Source organism: Danio aesculapii, chromosome 12, assembly GCF_903798145.1.
Source record: "Danio aesculapii chromosome 12, fDanAes4.1, whole genome shotgun sequence".
Classification (NCBI taxonomy): Eukaryota; Metazoa; Chordata; class Actinopteri; order Cypriniformes; family Danionidae; genus Danio; species Danio aesculapii.
This window is the reverse complement of record NC_079446.1, coordinates 17,028,827-17,047,597: the sequence shown is the minus strand read 5'-3', so window position 1 is coordinate 17,047,597 and position 18,771 is coordinate 17,028,827. Positions and strand designations below refer to the sequence as shown.

Sequence of the window (18,771 nt, the reverse complement as noted above, 5' to 3'; positions counted from 1 at the left end):
CAACGCAAGTCTTCGTACATGAGGCCCCAGGTCACTAGCACCTAAATCATTTATCATAAATGAAATAATAACCTATAACAATCTTAATGCACTCTGTCTCACTGAAACCTGGCTGAAACAGAATGACTATATTAGTTTAAATGAAGCAACTCCTCCAGGATTCTTAAATAAACATGAGGCTCATCAAGCTGGTCGTGGTGGTGGATTTAGCATACATTAGATCTAATTTTGTCTTATGAAATTGAGGTCATTAATGTAGACATTATACCACAAAGTGATGATATTACAGACCACTACCTCTTACTATATAAGCTGTGTTTACCTGAAATTAGCAGATCCGCTCTGATATATCGCCCTAGTAGATCTATTGTTCCGTCCACCAAAGATGAATTCACAAATTAACTTACCTGATCTTTCTCTATTTCGAAATGCAAACGCAAATGACCTTGATGTAGTAACCAGCAGTATGGATGCCATCTTTACTAGCACACTAATTACTGTGGCACCCATCAAATTAAAAAAGGCTAGAGTGAATAAAACCACACCATGGTATAATAATCATACTCGCGCTCTCATAACAGCAACCCGTGTCCTGGAACATTAATGGAAAAAAACTAATTTAAACTATCTTTAGAATTGCGTACAAAGACAGTATGTCCAGCTATAGGAGAGCTCTAAAATCTGCCAGGGCTGAGCACCTCCCCAAACTGATAGAAAATAATCATAACAATCCAAGATTTATTTAACACCATTGCTAAATGAACAAATAATTGGTTGTCTTTGGAACAAAATGTCCCACTGCAAATTAGTAGTGATGACTTTTTTTTTTTTCAGTGATAAAATAGAAGGCTTTAGACAGAAAATAGAATATGTTAAAGTTCATGTACCGCCTTATACTTCAGATCCAGTAAACATTCCACTGAATCAAAATAATTTACAGTGCTTCAAAATCATAGAACAGGAAGAGCTAGATAAAATTAGGAATAGCTCTAAACCAGCTACGTGTGTTAGACCCAATTCCAACAAAATTACTGAAAGAATTGCTACTTGTTATAGGAGAACCTCTTCTTAATGTTATCCACTCTTTTTTATCTTTAGGCCATGTTCCAAATCCTTACAAGCTAGCTGTTATTAAGCCTTTTATTAAGAAACCACAACTGGACCCCAGCAATTTAGCTAATTATAGGCCTATATCAAATCTTCCATTTATGTCTAAAATACTAGAAAAAGTTGTTTCTGCCCAATTATGCTCATTTCTGCAGACGAACAATTTTTTTGAAGTGTTTCAGTCAGGTTTCAGGCCTCATCACAGTACAGAAACCGCATTAGTAAAAATAACGATTTACTCTTAGCTGCTGACCAAGGGTGCATCTCGCTTTTATGGCCGTTTCCACTGTCAAAAAGTGTACCGAACCGAACCGTACCGTACCACTTTTTCGGCACCCTTTCGAAAGGGTACCAAACACGAGAAAGGGTACCAAAAGGCGGAGCCACATGCGCAGCTGAACGCTATTGGTTTACAGTGATACGTCATTCGCTTGAGCAACAAGCCAGAATGAAAACAAAAAAAAACGCCATGTTTGAATTACACAGCGAGAGATTTTAGCGGAATTATAAATACATATAATAACGAGCCATGGTCGACCTGGGATCAAACAAACCTTGTGGTCATCTTGATGAACAGCCACAAATCCAAGAAGAAGAGCAGATTTACCCTGTGCCCCGTAGTTTTTTACGAGCTAGTCTGAGGCGCAAGCGGTTTCACTTTCTTGCTAGCGCTCGCGCGCGTCTAACATTATATCTGAAATAACAAACTTCTTGAGCTGATGATAATAACCTGCGCTTGATTATGGATGTGCTTTTGAAACCCGATCCTGTCAGACACTGACAAACGCGAAAGTGAAACGCAAAGAAACAAAGGTGAAGCCGGAAAAAAAGGAGCACATTATTTTTTCAGCAAACGCGAACAAAATGCCACGTATAACTAACTTATTATCTTCACATTTTGGACTAATATGAACCAGGAATGACTGAATTGTTCTCTAACAGAGGCTACATATGCTGCTGAAGCTTACATACACAGATAAGAGGTTTTCACTGACTGTAGGCTATAATTTCTGTTGTTTTGAACCTAAATTACTGTATTTGTAATTACTGTAATGCTCTGTTTGCTGGCTGCCCAGCATCCTCTATTAATAAACTTCAGCTAGTACAAAATGCAGCTGCCCGAGTTCTTACCAGGTCTAGAAAATAAAATATGACCATATAACCCCAATTTTATCCTCCTTACACTGGCTGCCTGTTTGTGTCATATTGAATTTAAAATATTGCTTCTTACCTATAAAGCTTTAAATAATATAGCTCCTGTTTATTTAACCAACCTTCTGTCTCACTACAATCCAACTCGCTCTTTGAGATTTCAAAACTCAGGGCTTCTGGTAGTACCTAGAATAGCAAAGTTGAGTAAAGGTGGTTGAGCCTTCTCATTTATGGCTACTAAACTCTGGAATAGCCTTCCTGATAATGGCCGAGGCTCAGACACACTCTCCCAATTCAAAACTAGATTAAAGACCTATCTTTTTAGGAAAGCATGCACTCAGTGCATCACTTAGCGGTATGATACATAAATGTGCTCTACGAAGGTTTCTGAATCTCATTTATATACACTATGAACAGCAGCTACGCTAATTATTCTCTTTATTCTCTATTTCCACCTGGGGGTACTCATCCCGAGGCCCTCAGACTATGCAGCTCCACTGATTCGAACCAAGACCGGCGACGAGATGATCCCAATGTTTCCATATCCTGGACCAGGCCGTATCCGTATAATTTTTTGTTCTGGTGACTGTGCAGGCCATGGGATGTTCAACTTCACTTTCGTGTTCATCAAACCCCTCTGTCACCAGTCTTGCTGTGTGTATTGGTGCATAATCATCCTGATACACGCCACCATTGGTGCACATGGCCCTTCAGAATGCCTTGGTAGTCCTTGGCAGTGATGCTCCATCTAGCACCAGTATTGGGCCTAGGGAATACCATGATATTGCAGCCCAAAGTATCACTGATTCCCCTATGTTTTACTCTTGGCATCAATCGTCTTGGTGGGTTGCTTCTTTGGGGCTTCTCCACACCATAACTCTCCCGGATGTGGGAAAGACAGTAAAGGTGGACTCATCAGAGAACAATACATGTTTCACATTATCCACAGCCCAAAATTTTGGCTGCAGCACCATTGAAACTGGCGTTTGGCATTGGCACGAATGAGCAGTTGGCCATGTATATTGACCCTGTGGAGGTTCCGACCAACAGTTTTGGTGGAAACAGGAGAGTTGAGGTGCATATTTAATTCTGCAGTGAGTCGGGCAGCTGTGCTTTTATGTTTTTTTGGATACAATCGGTGTAAGGATCAGAACAAGCCTTTCAGACAGCTTCCCCTTACGTCGATAGTTACTCCGGTTGAGTGTGGCTCTTCTTGGTGGTTTGCTGACTCTACTCTGGATACCCTGGCTCTTGATACATTACGAAGACTTGCTGTCTTAGTCACAGATGTGCCAGAGAGACGCACACCAACAATTTATCCTCTTTTGAACTCTGATATGTCACCATATGGCATAATATTGTGTGCATTGCAATATTTTTAGCAAAACTGTGCTGTTACTCTGCAAATCAGACCTTCAAACTCTGCTCTTACTGCTCTTACTCTGCTTATTGAATGTACAATCAATGAAGGCTGGCCACCAGCTGCTCAAATTTAGACATGAAACCTTCAACACTAAATTGGCCAGTGTTTCAGTGTCAGTGTCCAACCCCTGTACTTTTGCAATCCATATCAATTGTGTTTTGAAACCATAAATGTAATTGAAATGACATTTCTACAGTTTATTGTGAAAAATCGTATTGTTAAAGATCGCTTCACCAATTCACTTTGAATAGAGACTAGCCTTTCATGTTTACAAAAAACTCTTATTTACCTTAATTTTGTTTGGTTTTTAAAAACACCTTTAAAGGTACAACATGTTTGGAAATGACGTAGAATAAATGTATTTCCTTATCAAGCAATATTTACCTTAATTTATCTTCATGTGTTATGGATGTAAAATTAAATTCCCTCCATCTTGAACATGTGCTCAGATGTCACTATTCATTTTCACAGAAACCACCTAAATGATCTTTCACACAAACTTTTTAAAGCGACATTTCAGTGTTGTGGTGGAAATGACACTGATACTGTGCGACAGCTCTATTTTGTATAAAAATTAATATTGATAAAAGTCTCACATTATTAACTATAAAATATTTAAATTATTTCACTACTGCTTAATTGCATTAATAGTTAATAGTTACCAGATAAATAATATTTTTAATTGTTGTTTTCATTGTTGAAGTTTAAAACTCTGGGTGTGTGACAAGGCGAAAAGAGTGATTTTGACACCTAAAACGAGGTTGAATAATATGAAAAAAAAAATAAAAAAATCTAGCAATTTTTTAAAAGTAGGTTTTATTGTTAGTTTGACAAAGAAAGATACATTTTAACAAAATTATATATATTTCGGATATATATAATCAAAAGACATAAAAGTGTTAAAGAATTACCCAGCTATAAAATGTAGTAAACTTAGTGTCAAGTTTATGGAAGAAAAATAATGGCAAATATCTTTGAAACAAAACAAAACAAAATATGCTGGAATGGAGAAAGCAAAATAGAATACACTGCTCATTTGCATTGTATTTTTTTAGCGATTACATTTTTGTAAGCTGCAGTTCAACATGACGGTTCATAGATAAGGGAAGTAATAGAATTATTTTACATACTGTAGATGGTTTAGTGGATAGCATGGTTGTCTCAAAGTGAAAAGGTCCCTAGAGCTGAGTTTGGGTCAATGGAAAAGTGTGTGGTTTCCCAAATCTGTGGGTTGAATGAAATGCACTCAAAGGTTTGGGATGTCGCAGAAAGCGTATTCCACCAGTAAAATGTACCACAGTAATTGGTAAATTATTGCACTAGTGTTGTCACGACACTGGATGTAGTGAAGACTACCTTGCCGTTAGGGCTAGTTAAAGGGAGCGTAGCGAACCAGGGGTGTCGGTCAGAACACGACAGAGAGATGAGGTCAAGTTTAACAGGATTTATTACAAACTGCAGAACATCCACAAAATGGGGGGAGCCAGCCTGTACAGCTTACATCAATCAGTAATAAAGAGCAAGATGGGGAGTGAGCTCTAATGCAGCAGCAAATACTGACAGTATTGGGCAGAGCAGCTTGATGCGTCCACTGAAGGCTATATGACTTAAAATCCAGTGTACATCAACATCCAGGCCAATGAGAGGGTGCTTTGAAGTGCGTTTGCTTGTATGTACTGGAGCATCGTATTTATGAGGATCTGAGCTTGTTAAGGCAGAGTGCACAGCAGTCCAATGGTGGTGTATTGCACACTGAAGGGCAGTTATATCTTCTTAGCAACTAGGCAGTTGGCTTAGTGGTGAACTACACTTGATCTGGGCACTTATGGATGTTTGTGGGTGTGTTTGTGTGGTTTCTTTCTCATAGGACGCACACAACACCATACACAAACCTCTGTCACAGAAATAAACTGCAGTGTCCGTCTGTGGCTCCTAACAGGTGGAGAACAGCACGTGAGCAATGGCCGCGGCGATATAGCGATCTCTAGAGTGAAAGCAACTTTCTTTTCCGGCCAGCCGCGATCTGCTCTTTCATAATAAAAGTCCTCCGGGCACCATCCGCAACATCATGCTTTCACTTGCTTTACTCTCCCTTTTGCACAGCCGCCCCCAAATTACTTGCAATTTGACCATGCAAAAGAGTACTGTGAATTAGGAGTCATTTAGGCCATTCTCCTCATCGTTCTCAGCTGGTATTGCAGGTAGAAGAATAAGCCGGGCAACAGGCCGGGTGTAAACTCTGTCCTTAACTTGTACATCTACAGATCTTACACATCCATCCACACTTGGGTGAACTTTAATCACCCTGCCAATAGGCCAGAGCGCTCGAGGATACTGTGGGTCCATCAACATGACTACAGTCCCATTTGTCAGGTTGGCTTGAGTATCACGCCACTTCTGGCGGCACTGTAGTGTGGGGACATAGCACCTGATGAATCTCGCCCAGAAGTGATCAGCCAGCACTTGGCAGTGACGCCATCTCCGACGGCTTAATCCTTCGCTTTTTGGATACACCACTGGCGGCAGTGTCCCATCAAGCCGCCCCATTAGAAGGACACTTGGCGTCACAGCATCCAGGTCGGCAACATTTGAGGAAGTGTAACCCAATGGCTTAGAGTTCAGTATTGCTTCGACCTCTAATAGGACAGTGAATAAGACTTCCTCAGATATGGGCTGAGCTCCAATGACAGTATACAAGGCCATTTTAACAGACTTAATTTCCCTCTCCCACGTCCCCCCAAAGTGTGGAGCTGCGGGTGGGTTGAAACAGAAGGCAATTTTCTGCTTGGCAAGGAGTTGCTGAAGGTCAGGGGACATGCAACTAAACCATTCACTCAGCTCTTTCTCACCTCCTCTGAAATTGGTGCCCTGGTCGGAATAGAGCTCAGCTGGACTGCCGCGGCGAGCAATGAATCGCCTCAAGCTCATTAGGAACGAGTCAGAATCCATGGCATGCAGGAGATCCAAATGGACCGCTCTAGTTGTAAGACATTTATAAATAATGCCCCATCTCTTCTCAGAACGTCGTCCTCGCCTCACTTGAAATGGACCAAAGCAATCAACGCCTGTAGAGTAAAACGCTAGTTGGTATAGGCGAAGGCAAGCTAAGGGAAGATCTGCCATCTTTGGAACTGATGGTTTCGCTTTCCATCGCTGGCACCCTTGGCATTGGTGTTGCTCTCTCCATATGGCTTCCCTTCCACGAAGGATCCAGAACGTGCGACGAATCTCTGCAAAGACTCTCTCTGGACCTGGATGACAGAGCCGTTCATCATAATCCCGGATGAGGAGTTTCGTTGCATGGTGTAATGGGTCTAAGAGAATAGGATGCTTAAAGGCTGTGTCTAACCCTTCAGCTCGTCGGAGTCTCCCACCTACTCGTATAAATCCCTCACTGAGATCGAGCTCTGGAGATAGAGAGGCGAGACGGCTGCTGCGAGAAACAGCTTTCCCTGCTTTAAGACAATGTAACTCTTCTGGAAAGCACTCTGTTTGTATCCTACTGAAAATAGTCTTCTCAGCTCGACGATTGTTCAAACGGTTATCTTGATTGGCCAACCCGTATGCCTCCTGTGCTACTGACTCCATCAGGTCATTCCAAGACCGGTAATTTGAGGTCCCTTGAGCCTCCTGTCTGTTAGCTTTGGAGACCGTTCCACATTCTTAGTCACTTTCTTATACTCAGAAATGTCCTGCTCGAGGAGTTCTCCAGGTTGTGATGGCCAGTTGGTGGGGGGCTTATGAAGAAAGGGTGGTCCTTGACTCCAACGATTTGGAACAGCTAGCTCTGCCAAGGCCTTTCCCCTGGTCACATCATCAGCTAGGTTCTGGGCGGTGTCAACATAAAGCCAGAAACTCCCTGCAGTTAGCTCCTGAATTTCTGCAATGCGCGTGCCCACAAATACTTTAAATCGACATGACTCCGAGTGCAACCAAGTTAATACCGTCGTCGAGTCACTCCAGAGGACTGTTTTATCCGTCTTGACAGTTAGTTCTGTCTTGATCTTCTTCGCTAATTGAGCAGCGGTCAACGCTCCACAAAGTTCTAGGCGAGGGATTGAGTGTTGGCGGCAAGGTGCCACTCGAGATCGTGCAGCGAGGAAGGCTACATGTATTCGTCCTTGAACATCTTCAGTCCTGATGTATGCCACAGAGCCGTATGCTTTAGTGGAGGCATCGCTGAATACATGTATCTGTCTGGAGACCACCATCGGTTCAGTGAGGCCTGGAGCATAGGGACGTGGTACAGCAATGTGAGGCAGCCAGTGAAGCTCAGATTCCCATGTCGTCCATGCCATCTGCAAGTCGGGGGGGATACATGGGTCATCCCAGTCACGTGGATTGTCCCACATCCTCTGAACAATAAGCTTTGCTCGGGTAGTGTAGGGCGCTATGAATCCCAAAGGGTCGTATTGGCGGGCCAGCACTTTATAAATGTTCCTCATTGTCAGCATCTTGTATTCCACAGGTCTGCTTCTGTAACCAAGGGTATCTGATCCCCAGTGCCAACTGAGGTCCAGGGCTGGTTCCGGAAGACCAGGTTCGTCATGCGAAAGCCACCTCTCCATACTGTCGGACCTCACCTCAGCAGGTAAGTGTCTGAGCACATCAGGTACATTGGAGGCCCATTGTCTGAGCTCAAACCCTCCGGATGCCAGCACCTCTCTGAGCTGGTCAACTAACTCCTTAGTCTCCTCAGCTGTCGGCAGAGTCTGGAGACAATTATCCACGTAGAAACAATGTTCCACTGAATGACGGACTGCATTTTCTACTCCACTGTGATCCCTTGCATGTCTGTGGAGTGCGAATGTGGCACAGCAAGGTGAACAGGCAGTACCGAAGGGGAGAACCTGCCACTGTAAGACTGCAGGTGGATCGGCACGTTTCATGTCCCTCCATATAAATCTGAGGAGCGACTGATCTTCTGGTAAAAGTTGGACTTGGTGGAACATGCCTCTGATGTCGCTACTGATCGCCACTGGCATGTTCCCTGAAACGTAGCAGAACTCCCAGAAGAGAGGCTCCAAGAGTTGGTCCCGGCAGGAGGGTGTCATTAAGACTGCGGCCTTGGTATGGGAAAGAGCAATTGAAGACTATTCGACTTTTCCCGTTATGGCGCACCACATGATGCGGGATGTAATATGACTCAGCGGAGTCTAATTCTTCACTTGTAGTGAGCCTCCTAATGGCTCCTGCCTCCTCTAACTTACTAATGGCTGCACAATACTCCTCAGCTTGTTGAGGGTCCCTGGCCAGATGTCTCTCTAGGCTTCTGAGGCTAGGTAAGACACTCTCCTTTTGAGCTCTGAGGGGGGGTACACCTTGTTTCCTCAGCAAAGGTGTAGCATATCTGAAGATGCCTGCAACCTGGACTCGCTTTGTTTTGACCTCCAGAAGTTCTAACGCCTCTTTATCCTCCTTTGACCTCACAGCTAGCCTAGTGCTCTGATACGGCAGAGCGTCCATCTTCCAGAGCCTCTCTACGTTCTGCATCAACTCCATGGTTGGGGATAATATGCTAGTGTGAAGACACTGCTGGTTATTTGAAGCCCACTGAATGAGATGTGCCGGTCCTTGAAGTGTCCAGCCTAATCGAGTGTGAATGGCTGCCAGACCTCCCGGAGGGCCTAGTCTCACGGGTTCAACAGGAGTGATCAGCTGAGGGTAATCTGCACCAATCAGCACAAGCGGCTTGACGTAGGAGAAGGACTCCAGTGGAAGGTCAGCTATATGCTTGTACCTCTTCTTGAGACTGGCCATGGGGTACGAGTGGTCTGCCAAGCCTAAGCGCTTAGAAGTAAAAGCATTCTTGATGTGGAATGTTTTCTTGGGCTTGGAAGTGGATAATATTTTACATGAGACTGAGGCTCCATTCAGTGTCTGGACTTCCTGACGGATTGTACGGAGAGCAAGGTTTTCGGGTCTCTTATCCAGATCAAGTTGGTTGACTGCCTCTGGTAAGAGCATTGTCCTCTCTGATCCATTGTCCAAGATTGCATAAGTATTCAGTGTCTTGTCTCCATTTTGGAGGATGACTCGGACAACCTTTAGCAATACTCGAGCATGAGACGATGGTTTATCAAGATACAGGACATCCAGGCTGGTGTTCACAAGACAGCTTTCAGCTTTGGACTCTTCAGGACGAGTATTAGCATCATGTAGTACTTTTAAGTGCCTCTTTTGGCAGACATCACAGAGCCTCTTCAGGTCACATTGAGATGCTTGATGGGCTCTTCCACATCTCCAGCATCTCTTGTGTGATTTGATCCACTCTACAACCTGTTCCCGCATAAGCTTCTGAATGGCCTGACACTTATTCAGGAAGTGCTCCGTATTGTTACAGTAGGGGCAGTAAGGTTTGATTTGGCTCTTCTGCTTGGATGGAGATGGGCTCTGGCTCTCTGTCTGAGCTCTATTTAAAGTACTACTCTCAGAACCATGAAGGACTGTAGCAACAGGCTTATTGCATCTTTTATCCACTCTAAATCCAGCCATCCGTGAGGTGCGATGTTCTGAAGTGGTGTCGTAACCTTGGCACCATGACTCATAGCGTAACCATTCAGCTAAGTCGAGCAGGGTAGGGGTATGTCTCGGATGATGGAACCTTGATCGACGAAAGTTAGCTCTCATTTCAATGGGAAGCTTGGTGAGTAAGCGTGCTACATGTGAGCCGCAGCTCAACTCGACATCTCCATCTGGGCCCAAAGTCTGAAGCATTCCCACCAATGACTGGATATGCAGTGAGAACCTCTCAAAGGCCATTAGATCTCCTCTCTTGATCTCTGGTGACTCCATCAAAGCAGCAATTCGCCGTAAGGCTATGTGGTGTGGCTGTCCAAACTTCTCTGTTAAAGCCATCATTGTATCAGTGTATGGCCGGGGTGAATTAATGAAGGAGTCAGCGATGAGACAGGCCTCCTCAAGCTTCAAATGGTCTACAAGTATCTGATACTTAAAGAGTTCAGGGGCATCTGCTGGCAACATATTAGTCAGCGCCAACTTTAACCGCGAAAACTCCATGGGGTCATTATGGATGAACTGAGGGATCTTTGGAGCAGGCCCTCGATACTCTCCTCCTGATTGACATGTGGATACCCAAGACTGCTCTCGGCTCCTTGCATTCTGAGGTTGACTCATGAAAGGTCTAACTCATGGCTGAGGTAAAGGACCTCTACTGGCATTATGCATACTGGGCAGGTGACCAAATGTAGATGTGTGGGGTCCTGGTCGTTGCATCTGGCACCAAGTGTTATGTTCCAAGCCTCTACTATGGTGAGGGAGGTTATGACTCTGAGGTGTTGAATGTGAATGAGTATGTGCTATGCGGTTTGGCATCATACTGTCTCTCATTAACTGTAACTCACTCATCATCCACTCAATGACAGTAACCACATGGTGCTCCTCAACTGCTGACTCTGGTAGGTAGTTAGAGGAAGGCCGAAGGCGAGGTGGCGTATCTACTTCCTCATACTCTTCCTCAGGCATCAAAGGGGCCTCTGCTACTGGCACAGGAGGAACTGGCCATGATTCAAATAGTGGATCGCACTGCTCAGGGACTAGTGCTTGATTTAAAGTCGATAACATGGGTTCCCTTCCCTGGCCATGGCCATATGGTGAAGTATAACTGCTCAAATTGCTATCCCTGATTAACTCGCTTTGCTCAATGTCTGCCTGATTGCATGGCGTAGGGTTAAGTGGCCATCCAAGACTGATATTCTCATACTCATTTTCTGGATCCAACATATACTCTGCGTGTGTCTCAGGGGGTCTGCACCACTGAATGTGAGGTTGCTGGCTGTGCACTGTCTCGCTAGGGATGTGCGGGGACAAATAGACATTTCTTGAAATCCGTGACTTGGATCGCACGGCACCCATTTCATAATCTTGTAAATATGCTGGCTGTCTCACCTGACGTCTTGGCCATGGGAGGGCCCATGATGCTTGCTCACTCTGCTGCATAATCCCAGCACGACTACACTCCGGCTCGAAGGACCATTAAATGTAGTGAAGACTACCTTGCCGTTAGGGCTAGTTAAAGGGAGCGTAGCGAACCAGGGGTGTCGGTCAGAACACGACAGAGAGATGAGGTTAGGTTTAACAGGATTTATTACAAACTGCAGAACATCCACAAAATGGGGGGAGCCAGCCTGTACAGCTATCAATCAGTAATAAAGAGCACGATGGGGAGTGAGCTCTAATGCAGCAGCAAATACTGACAGTATTGGGCAGAGCAGCTTGATGCGTCCACTGAAGGCTATATGACTTAAAATCCAGTGTACATCAACATCCAGGCCAATGAGAAGGTGCTTTGAAGTGCGTTTGCTTGTATGTACTGGAGCATCGTATTTATGAGGATCTGAGCTTGTTAAGGCAGAGTGCACAGCAGTCCAATGGTGGTGTATTGCACACTGAAGGGCAGTTATATCTTCTTAGCAACTAGGCAGTTGGCTTAGTGGTGAACTACACTTGATCTGGGCACTTATGGATGTTTGTGGGTGTGTTTGTGTGGTTTCTTTCTCATAGGACGCACACAACACCATACACAATCCTCTGTCACAGAAATAAACTGCAGTGTCCGTCTGTGGCTCCTAACAGGTGGAGAACTGCACATGAGCAATGGCCGCGGCGATATAGCGATCTCCAGAGTGAAAGCAACTTTCTTTTCCGGCCAGCCGCGATCTGCTCTTTCATAATAAAAGTCCTCCGGGCACCATCCGCAACATCATGCTTTCACTTTCTTTACTCTCCCTTTTGCACACTGGAATTCGATACCAAATGGTACTGAAATTTTAAAAACGATTGTGATTGGCTGTGAAGGTCATCAGTTTACTGAACTCACAGCTCTTTACCATGTGTAACTACAGATACAGGGACATTGGAGCATTTTAAAGCAGTGAAAATCAGCTGGTTTGTTTATAAACAGACACATGAGTGATCTGATGATGAATCAACTGATCTTTGTGGTTTTAAAACACTCCAGTGCCCAGTTTCTGTGGTTACACTCAGTAAACAGTGTGAGTTTGGTGAACTGATGATCTTCACAGCCAATCACAGTAATTTCTGTTGAGCAAGTGAACACAATGGCAAATCAGCACTGTTTAAAAACGCGCTCAACAGTGCTCAAATGTTGGCGGGAAATGAACGTTTTTAAAATTTTGGTACCTATTGGTATCTAATTCCAGTGTCAGGACAACACTGCATTGCACTGTGGCAACCCCCTGATAATGACTGGAATAAGCCAAAGGAAAGTGAGTGAGGTTTATTCTGGGTTGATAATAAAAATTGAAGATCAAATTTTAGATTTTTGATACAGTTCATGCTTCCCAGAATGAGAAAATAACATTTCACTTTTATTCATTGGATTCATTTGAAAGTCAATTTAGAGAGTTTGATTTATATTTGAATTTTATTTTGGTTTAGACAAAACATTCAAAACAGTTCAATTTGAAATATTCATCTGATCTGTTTATAACCATGTTGAATTGCAGTGTGCAAAAATTACAAGCCATGAAAATATGTAATGTAATGTGTATTTATATAGCGCATTTATTGTGTATGGCCATACTCCCAAAGCGCTTCACAATCATGGGGGGGGTTTCTTCACACCACCACCAGTATGCAGCATTCACTTGGGTGATGCGACGGCAGCCACAGGACAACAGCACTAGTGTGCTCACCACGCACCAGTTTATCGTAACATCCAAAAGGCAGCACTAACAGACAGTATAGCATCCCCTTCACTATACTAAGGCATTAGGATTCACACAGACCGCAGGTTAAGTACCCCCTGCTGGCCTCTCGAACACCTCTTCCAACAGCAACCTAGTTTTCGGATATGGTCTCCCATCCAGGTACTGACCAGGCTCAGCCCTGCTTAGCTTCAGTGAGTAACTGGTTTTGAGCTGCAGGGTGATATGGCTGTGGCTATGCAAAAACTGTTAATAATGCAGTGTATTGTTGTCTCATTGTCTGTAATTCAGCCTATATTTTAATCTAAAATAAATGTGTCAGTACTTGTTTGCATAGATGTTAGATGATCATTTCGAGTATGCCCTCATATCAGAATAACATGGAAATACATATTATTGATACATAAGGATATTATGTATAATGTGCGCATCAGGAAATTCATGGTCATCTGTACACACAGTGTAGCAAACGGCTGTACTGAATGCACAATTTAACAGTAATGGTCTTGACTTTAATGTTTTTCGTTTGGAATGGTAGCATCCAACTCAACTTAATATTTTATTAATGTAAAATAGCACAATTATTAACAAAAGGATTAATTATTTCACAAAGAAAAACTTCTGCCAATGGTTAATTAAACAACAACAACAACAACATTCATAATAATAACAATGTTAAGAAGAAGAATACTTGTAACAATAATAATAATAATAATAGTATTTTTTTCTCTGTGACTGCACATCTTAGTCAATATATAAACAATAGTGTAAATATATGCTAAAATTAATTTAAAAATTTTGTTACATAAAAACCCTCCTCTACATGCTGGAGTCAGCATAAATTTGTGTTTCCACAGGGTTTCTTTACTTGCTACTATACTATTATTTACTAAAGCACACAATAAACCTTCCTAAAACATTTACATGAACCGCTTGTATAAAGACATTTTTTATTTGTATTATTCATTTATTTGTTTGGGGATTTATATTAAAATTTCAATTTAGTTTTGTTAAATAATGTGAACAATTTGATTTAAAAAAATGAAAAAAACACTTTTTCATTTATAATTTGTCTTAAATCTCAATCATGAAACCTGTATATTGTGGATTGTATTGCATAGTTACATGAAAGAATAATTACATCTCTACTTCTGACTGTTCTGATATGTGTTGCACTTACGAGAGAACACGTTCTTCTTCCCTAAAAGTGTTCAGCCCCTCGTCACATGATTTAGAGCGCTCCGTAGTAATGGCCAACAAGTAGGAGGAGCGACGGCTGTTTTTCCGACTGCCTGTTAAAAAAGAAATTAAAGTAATGATAATGCACAAAAAAGATAACTAGAAAGTAACAACCATAGAATGAATGCCAAGACTGTACAAATGATCAAAAAAGTAGATTATTTCTTTGTTTCTTTAATCAAATATTGCACAACCTGCTCAATTTTCTTTCAAACAATGTTTAAAATGACATCATTGCAATGTGCGTTAAATCATGTGGGCCACGACACCCACATTGATCATAAGCTGTGACCCTATATACAGTTGAAGTTAGAATTATTAGCTCTCCTGGATTATTAGCCACCTGTATTTTTGGATATTTTTCAGAATATTAGAATTCAGCTTATAGTGCAATTTAACTAAGGCTTATCTAGGTTAATTAGGTCAGTTAGGGTAATTGGGAAAATCATTGTATAACAGAGTTCCTCAAGAAGAAAATAAATATTATAGGACATATTATGAAAAATACTGTGCTCTGTTAAACATCATTTGGGAAATATTTGAAAAAGAAGAAAAAAAATTCATAGGAGGGCTAATAATTTTGCATTTTACTGTATATGAAAACAAGCTATACAGTTGAGGTCAGAATTATTAGCCCACTGCATATTTCCCCTCCAATGTCTTTTTACTGTAGAGAACACTTTTTTTCAACACATTTCTAATCCTAATAGTTTTAACTAATTTCAACTTACAAATTTCCTTTATCTTTGCCATGATGGTGGTACATAATATTTTACTAGATATTTTTAAAGATTTTTTACTAGTATTTAGCTTGAAGTCACATTCGAAGGCTTAAATAGGTTAATTAGTTAAGTTAGGGTTATAGGCAAGTCATTGTATAACAATGGTTTGTTCTGTATGAAGGTAAATCAGTAGCAAACCTTAAGAGCTTGCAAATCTAATTGTGAGAACTTGTGATGATAATATGTGTAGGTTGAAATTTACTCTACTAGCTCTGATGTGAATAGCTGAATCTCTCGATTTGCACACAGACAATAATCAAAGCACATGTTTTGAATTCAGAGTTGCAGAATAACAGCTATGCATTTGTAAAATGTCATTCACAAATACAAACTGACAGACACAAATGTGTACAGCAAATTTACCTGAGCACTTTATTGCAGTTCCCCTGTACAACCACAAGTTGGCACAAAAGCAAATAATATTGACCTTAAAATAGTTATATAAAAAACTTCATTATTAGGTTAAGTTTTATTCTAACTGCTTTTATTATTATGTCATATTTTATGAGAATTTCTCAAGAAGAAAACATTTAGGAAATGTTGAAAAATCCCTTACTCTGTTAAACAATTTAAAATTTGAATTTCAATGGCATATGAACACAATCATCACATAAATTAAAAAAAATATAACTAATACTGATGGATTAAATAGCAGCCCCAAACATTTTTTTTTGTTGATACAAAACGAATGAAGAGTTTTTGAATGATGGTACTTCACTTAACATAGACTCAAAACTAAACCCAAACTAAAATAAAAAAATTAAAAAAAGAAATTTTAAAGTGTACCCTAAAATTGAAGAATACAAAGAGGTCACAGAAGCGCTAATTACAAAGCACCCAGGCCTACAAGGATCAGTTGGTGGGTTCTATGGCTGGAAAATCAAAATCATTGAAAGATGGCAAACTATCGGCATACACTGCGAGCAGCTGGCTGTTTTGAAGTAAAGATAAATTCTTTAAAACACCAACATGGTGAAAACAACCCTAACCCTTTTTACCCTCATTATCCAGCTGGAGAGAACAAACAAAGCCTAGAGCAAGAGCGAGAGCATTGCTGTCTGAGGTTCAACAGAGACAATCATCAAATTATTAAAAGCAAAATGGAAAAAAATACATTTGTCTACAGACAGCTCTGTTTTGTGAACAAGATATAAATATGATATTATAACTATTGATTTCTTTAGTAGTCTCTAAGTGGTGAAAAAACAGTAATTCATTTACCTAATTCAATCTAATAGTGCTTTATTCATGTCTATGCAGAGTTACCCTAAATGCTTTTGGTCCGGATGTCAATGAATGACCCTAAATATATTTTTAAACATGAAAGCTACGCTTACTATAATCTTATGTCTCTTAAATCTGCAGATTGCTGCCGAATCACTACCGTTCCACTAATTCAAACAGTTATGTGAAAACTGGATGGTTACACAAGCAAGCTGGTCATCATCTACTGGGGGAAAAAAAAGGAGGAATTGCAGGACATAAAATTTGGAAACTGATGGCTACCAACGACGAGGTTTGTTATCTGTATTTATGATGCTTGTAAATAATTTACACTTAAGTATGGTGTAACTCAGAGAGCTTGCATTCTCAGAGCACTTTCTGTGTATCTTAATGAAGACTTTGAAAACCTCTTGAAGGAGTATACAGTCAAAAAATGTCACCTCATTTATTTTCATAAGAAAACACAATTATAATACAACTTACACATTTTAAGACAACATTGTTCTCCTGTTATGACCAAACAGCTATACTGCAGCAAACAGCCTGTATGTTCCTTCTATTATAATAAAATAATCCAAATGTATGATCTGTTGTGATTGTTCAAGGCTAATATTTCATGTCATAATTAAAACATGCAACTAGTTCAGATACACCAAATCTCTTCATATCAGTAAACATCAATATTTCACCCCAAATAAACAAATAAATACTATGAATCATTCATTAAACATTAGCAAATAATTTGTTTATCATTTGTTAAGCATTAACTCTGCATTAATGTACATAAGTACCACGTTTATAACTACAAGTACAAGTGCTGTATTCTTGACACATAAGCACATCTACTGTGCTTAATAAATTGTATTTTCATACTTTGTAAAATAATTAATTCTTCATTACTAAATTAAGTGTTGCAGTATCTACAAAACTCTTATCTAAGAGTATTATTTCATTATTTAATCATTTCAAGATGCACAAATGAAACTTTATCAATCAAAAATGGTTTGAAAATAAAATTACTTTACATTTTAAACACAACTGAAAAACATTTAATCTGACTTTAAATTTAGATTGTATTTCTAATTCTATTTCTAATTAGGAATGGATCACATTTTCATTCATGGTTCAGTTTACAGTTTTGAATTATATCTGATCTCATAGTCCTGAATGATACATTGATAAGGGACCAAACACCACTTGGAATTTCACGCCCCATGTTTGCGTTATTTCTCACGAACACTATCTCAACATTCTGAAGTTAGTCAGAGAATGCAGGGTTAACTATTACCTCTTAGTCCGGTTGCTTCCTGCTAACTTACTGGTCAGTTTAGTAATTTCCATACAACTTGCTAATATCGGTGATTAAACAGAAATTAAAAGGTCTTCATGCTGTCATGTCTCCTGCTCTGTACACTAAAATGAGTTTTAAATCTATAAAATCACGTACACAGCATAGAGGACTCCACATAATCTACTGGATATAATGACTTCAGGAGAATTCAGAATGAATCAAAAGTTAACACTTTATTTTCCAGATAAAGTGTATCAAGCCAAATATAGAATCAAATAATAATTCATAAATAATAAATCAATTACTCACAGATAAATGTAAGAGTACACATCAATAGTCAAGTCCAAACTATACATAGTGTTGAGTTTGAGAGCTCTGCAACACGGGTCAGTCTGGATTCAGACTCGCGTCATCACACATTTCAACCTTATCATTAAATACCCAAGGAGAGTTATAAATGGTTCTTTTGTAAGAGTTAAAAAGAGTTACTCATCTGTTTGAGGCTAAACCAAAGATTATCAATGATCTTTGTAGAGGGCTTCCTCAACAAACCACTTTACAGAGGGGACAAAATTTCATTACTAGTCACACCTGACTATTTATTTTTAGTTTGCAAGAGGGGAAGGAAAGGTCCAAGAGGGGAATCAAAGGTTCAAGCTCAGCAGAGAAGAGGGCAAGAATGTGTCAAAGGCTATCCTGGGCACTTTATCACATGTCCTCTTGTTCAGACTCTAGAGTGTTTAATTGCAGGGCATATTTAAGTGCCATCACTAATATATATATTAGAATATATTAGTTAGAATTATTAGCCCCCTTTTGAATTTTTTTTTTCCAGTTTTAAATATTTCCCAATTGATGTTATAC

At 40.5% G+C, this 18,771-nt stretch overlaps 1 protein-coding gene across 1 annotated transcript in view; it reads right to left on the bottom strand.

Annotated features, from left to right (window-relative positions):
• Positions 1 to 18,771, bottom strand: part of arhgap23b (Rho GTPase activating protein 23b) — an 89,449-nt gene that overhangs the window by 20,590 nt on the left and 50,088 nt on the right. The window contains 1 exon segment of the mRNA XM_056469982.1: positions 14,552 to 14,663. Within this exon segment, the coding sequence (XP_056325957.1) occupies positions 14,552 to 14,663 (112 nt within the window).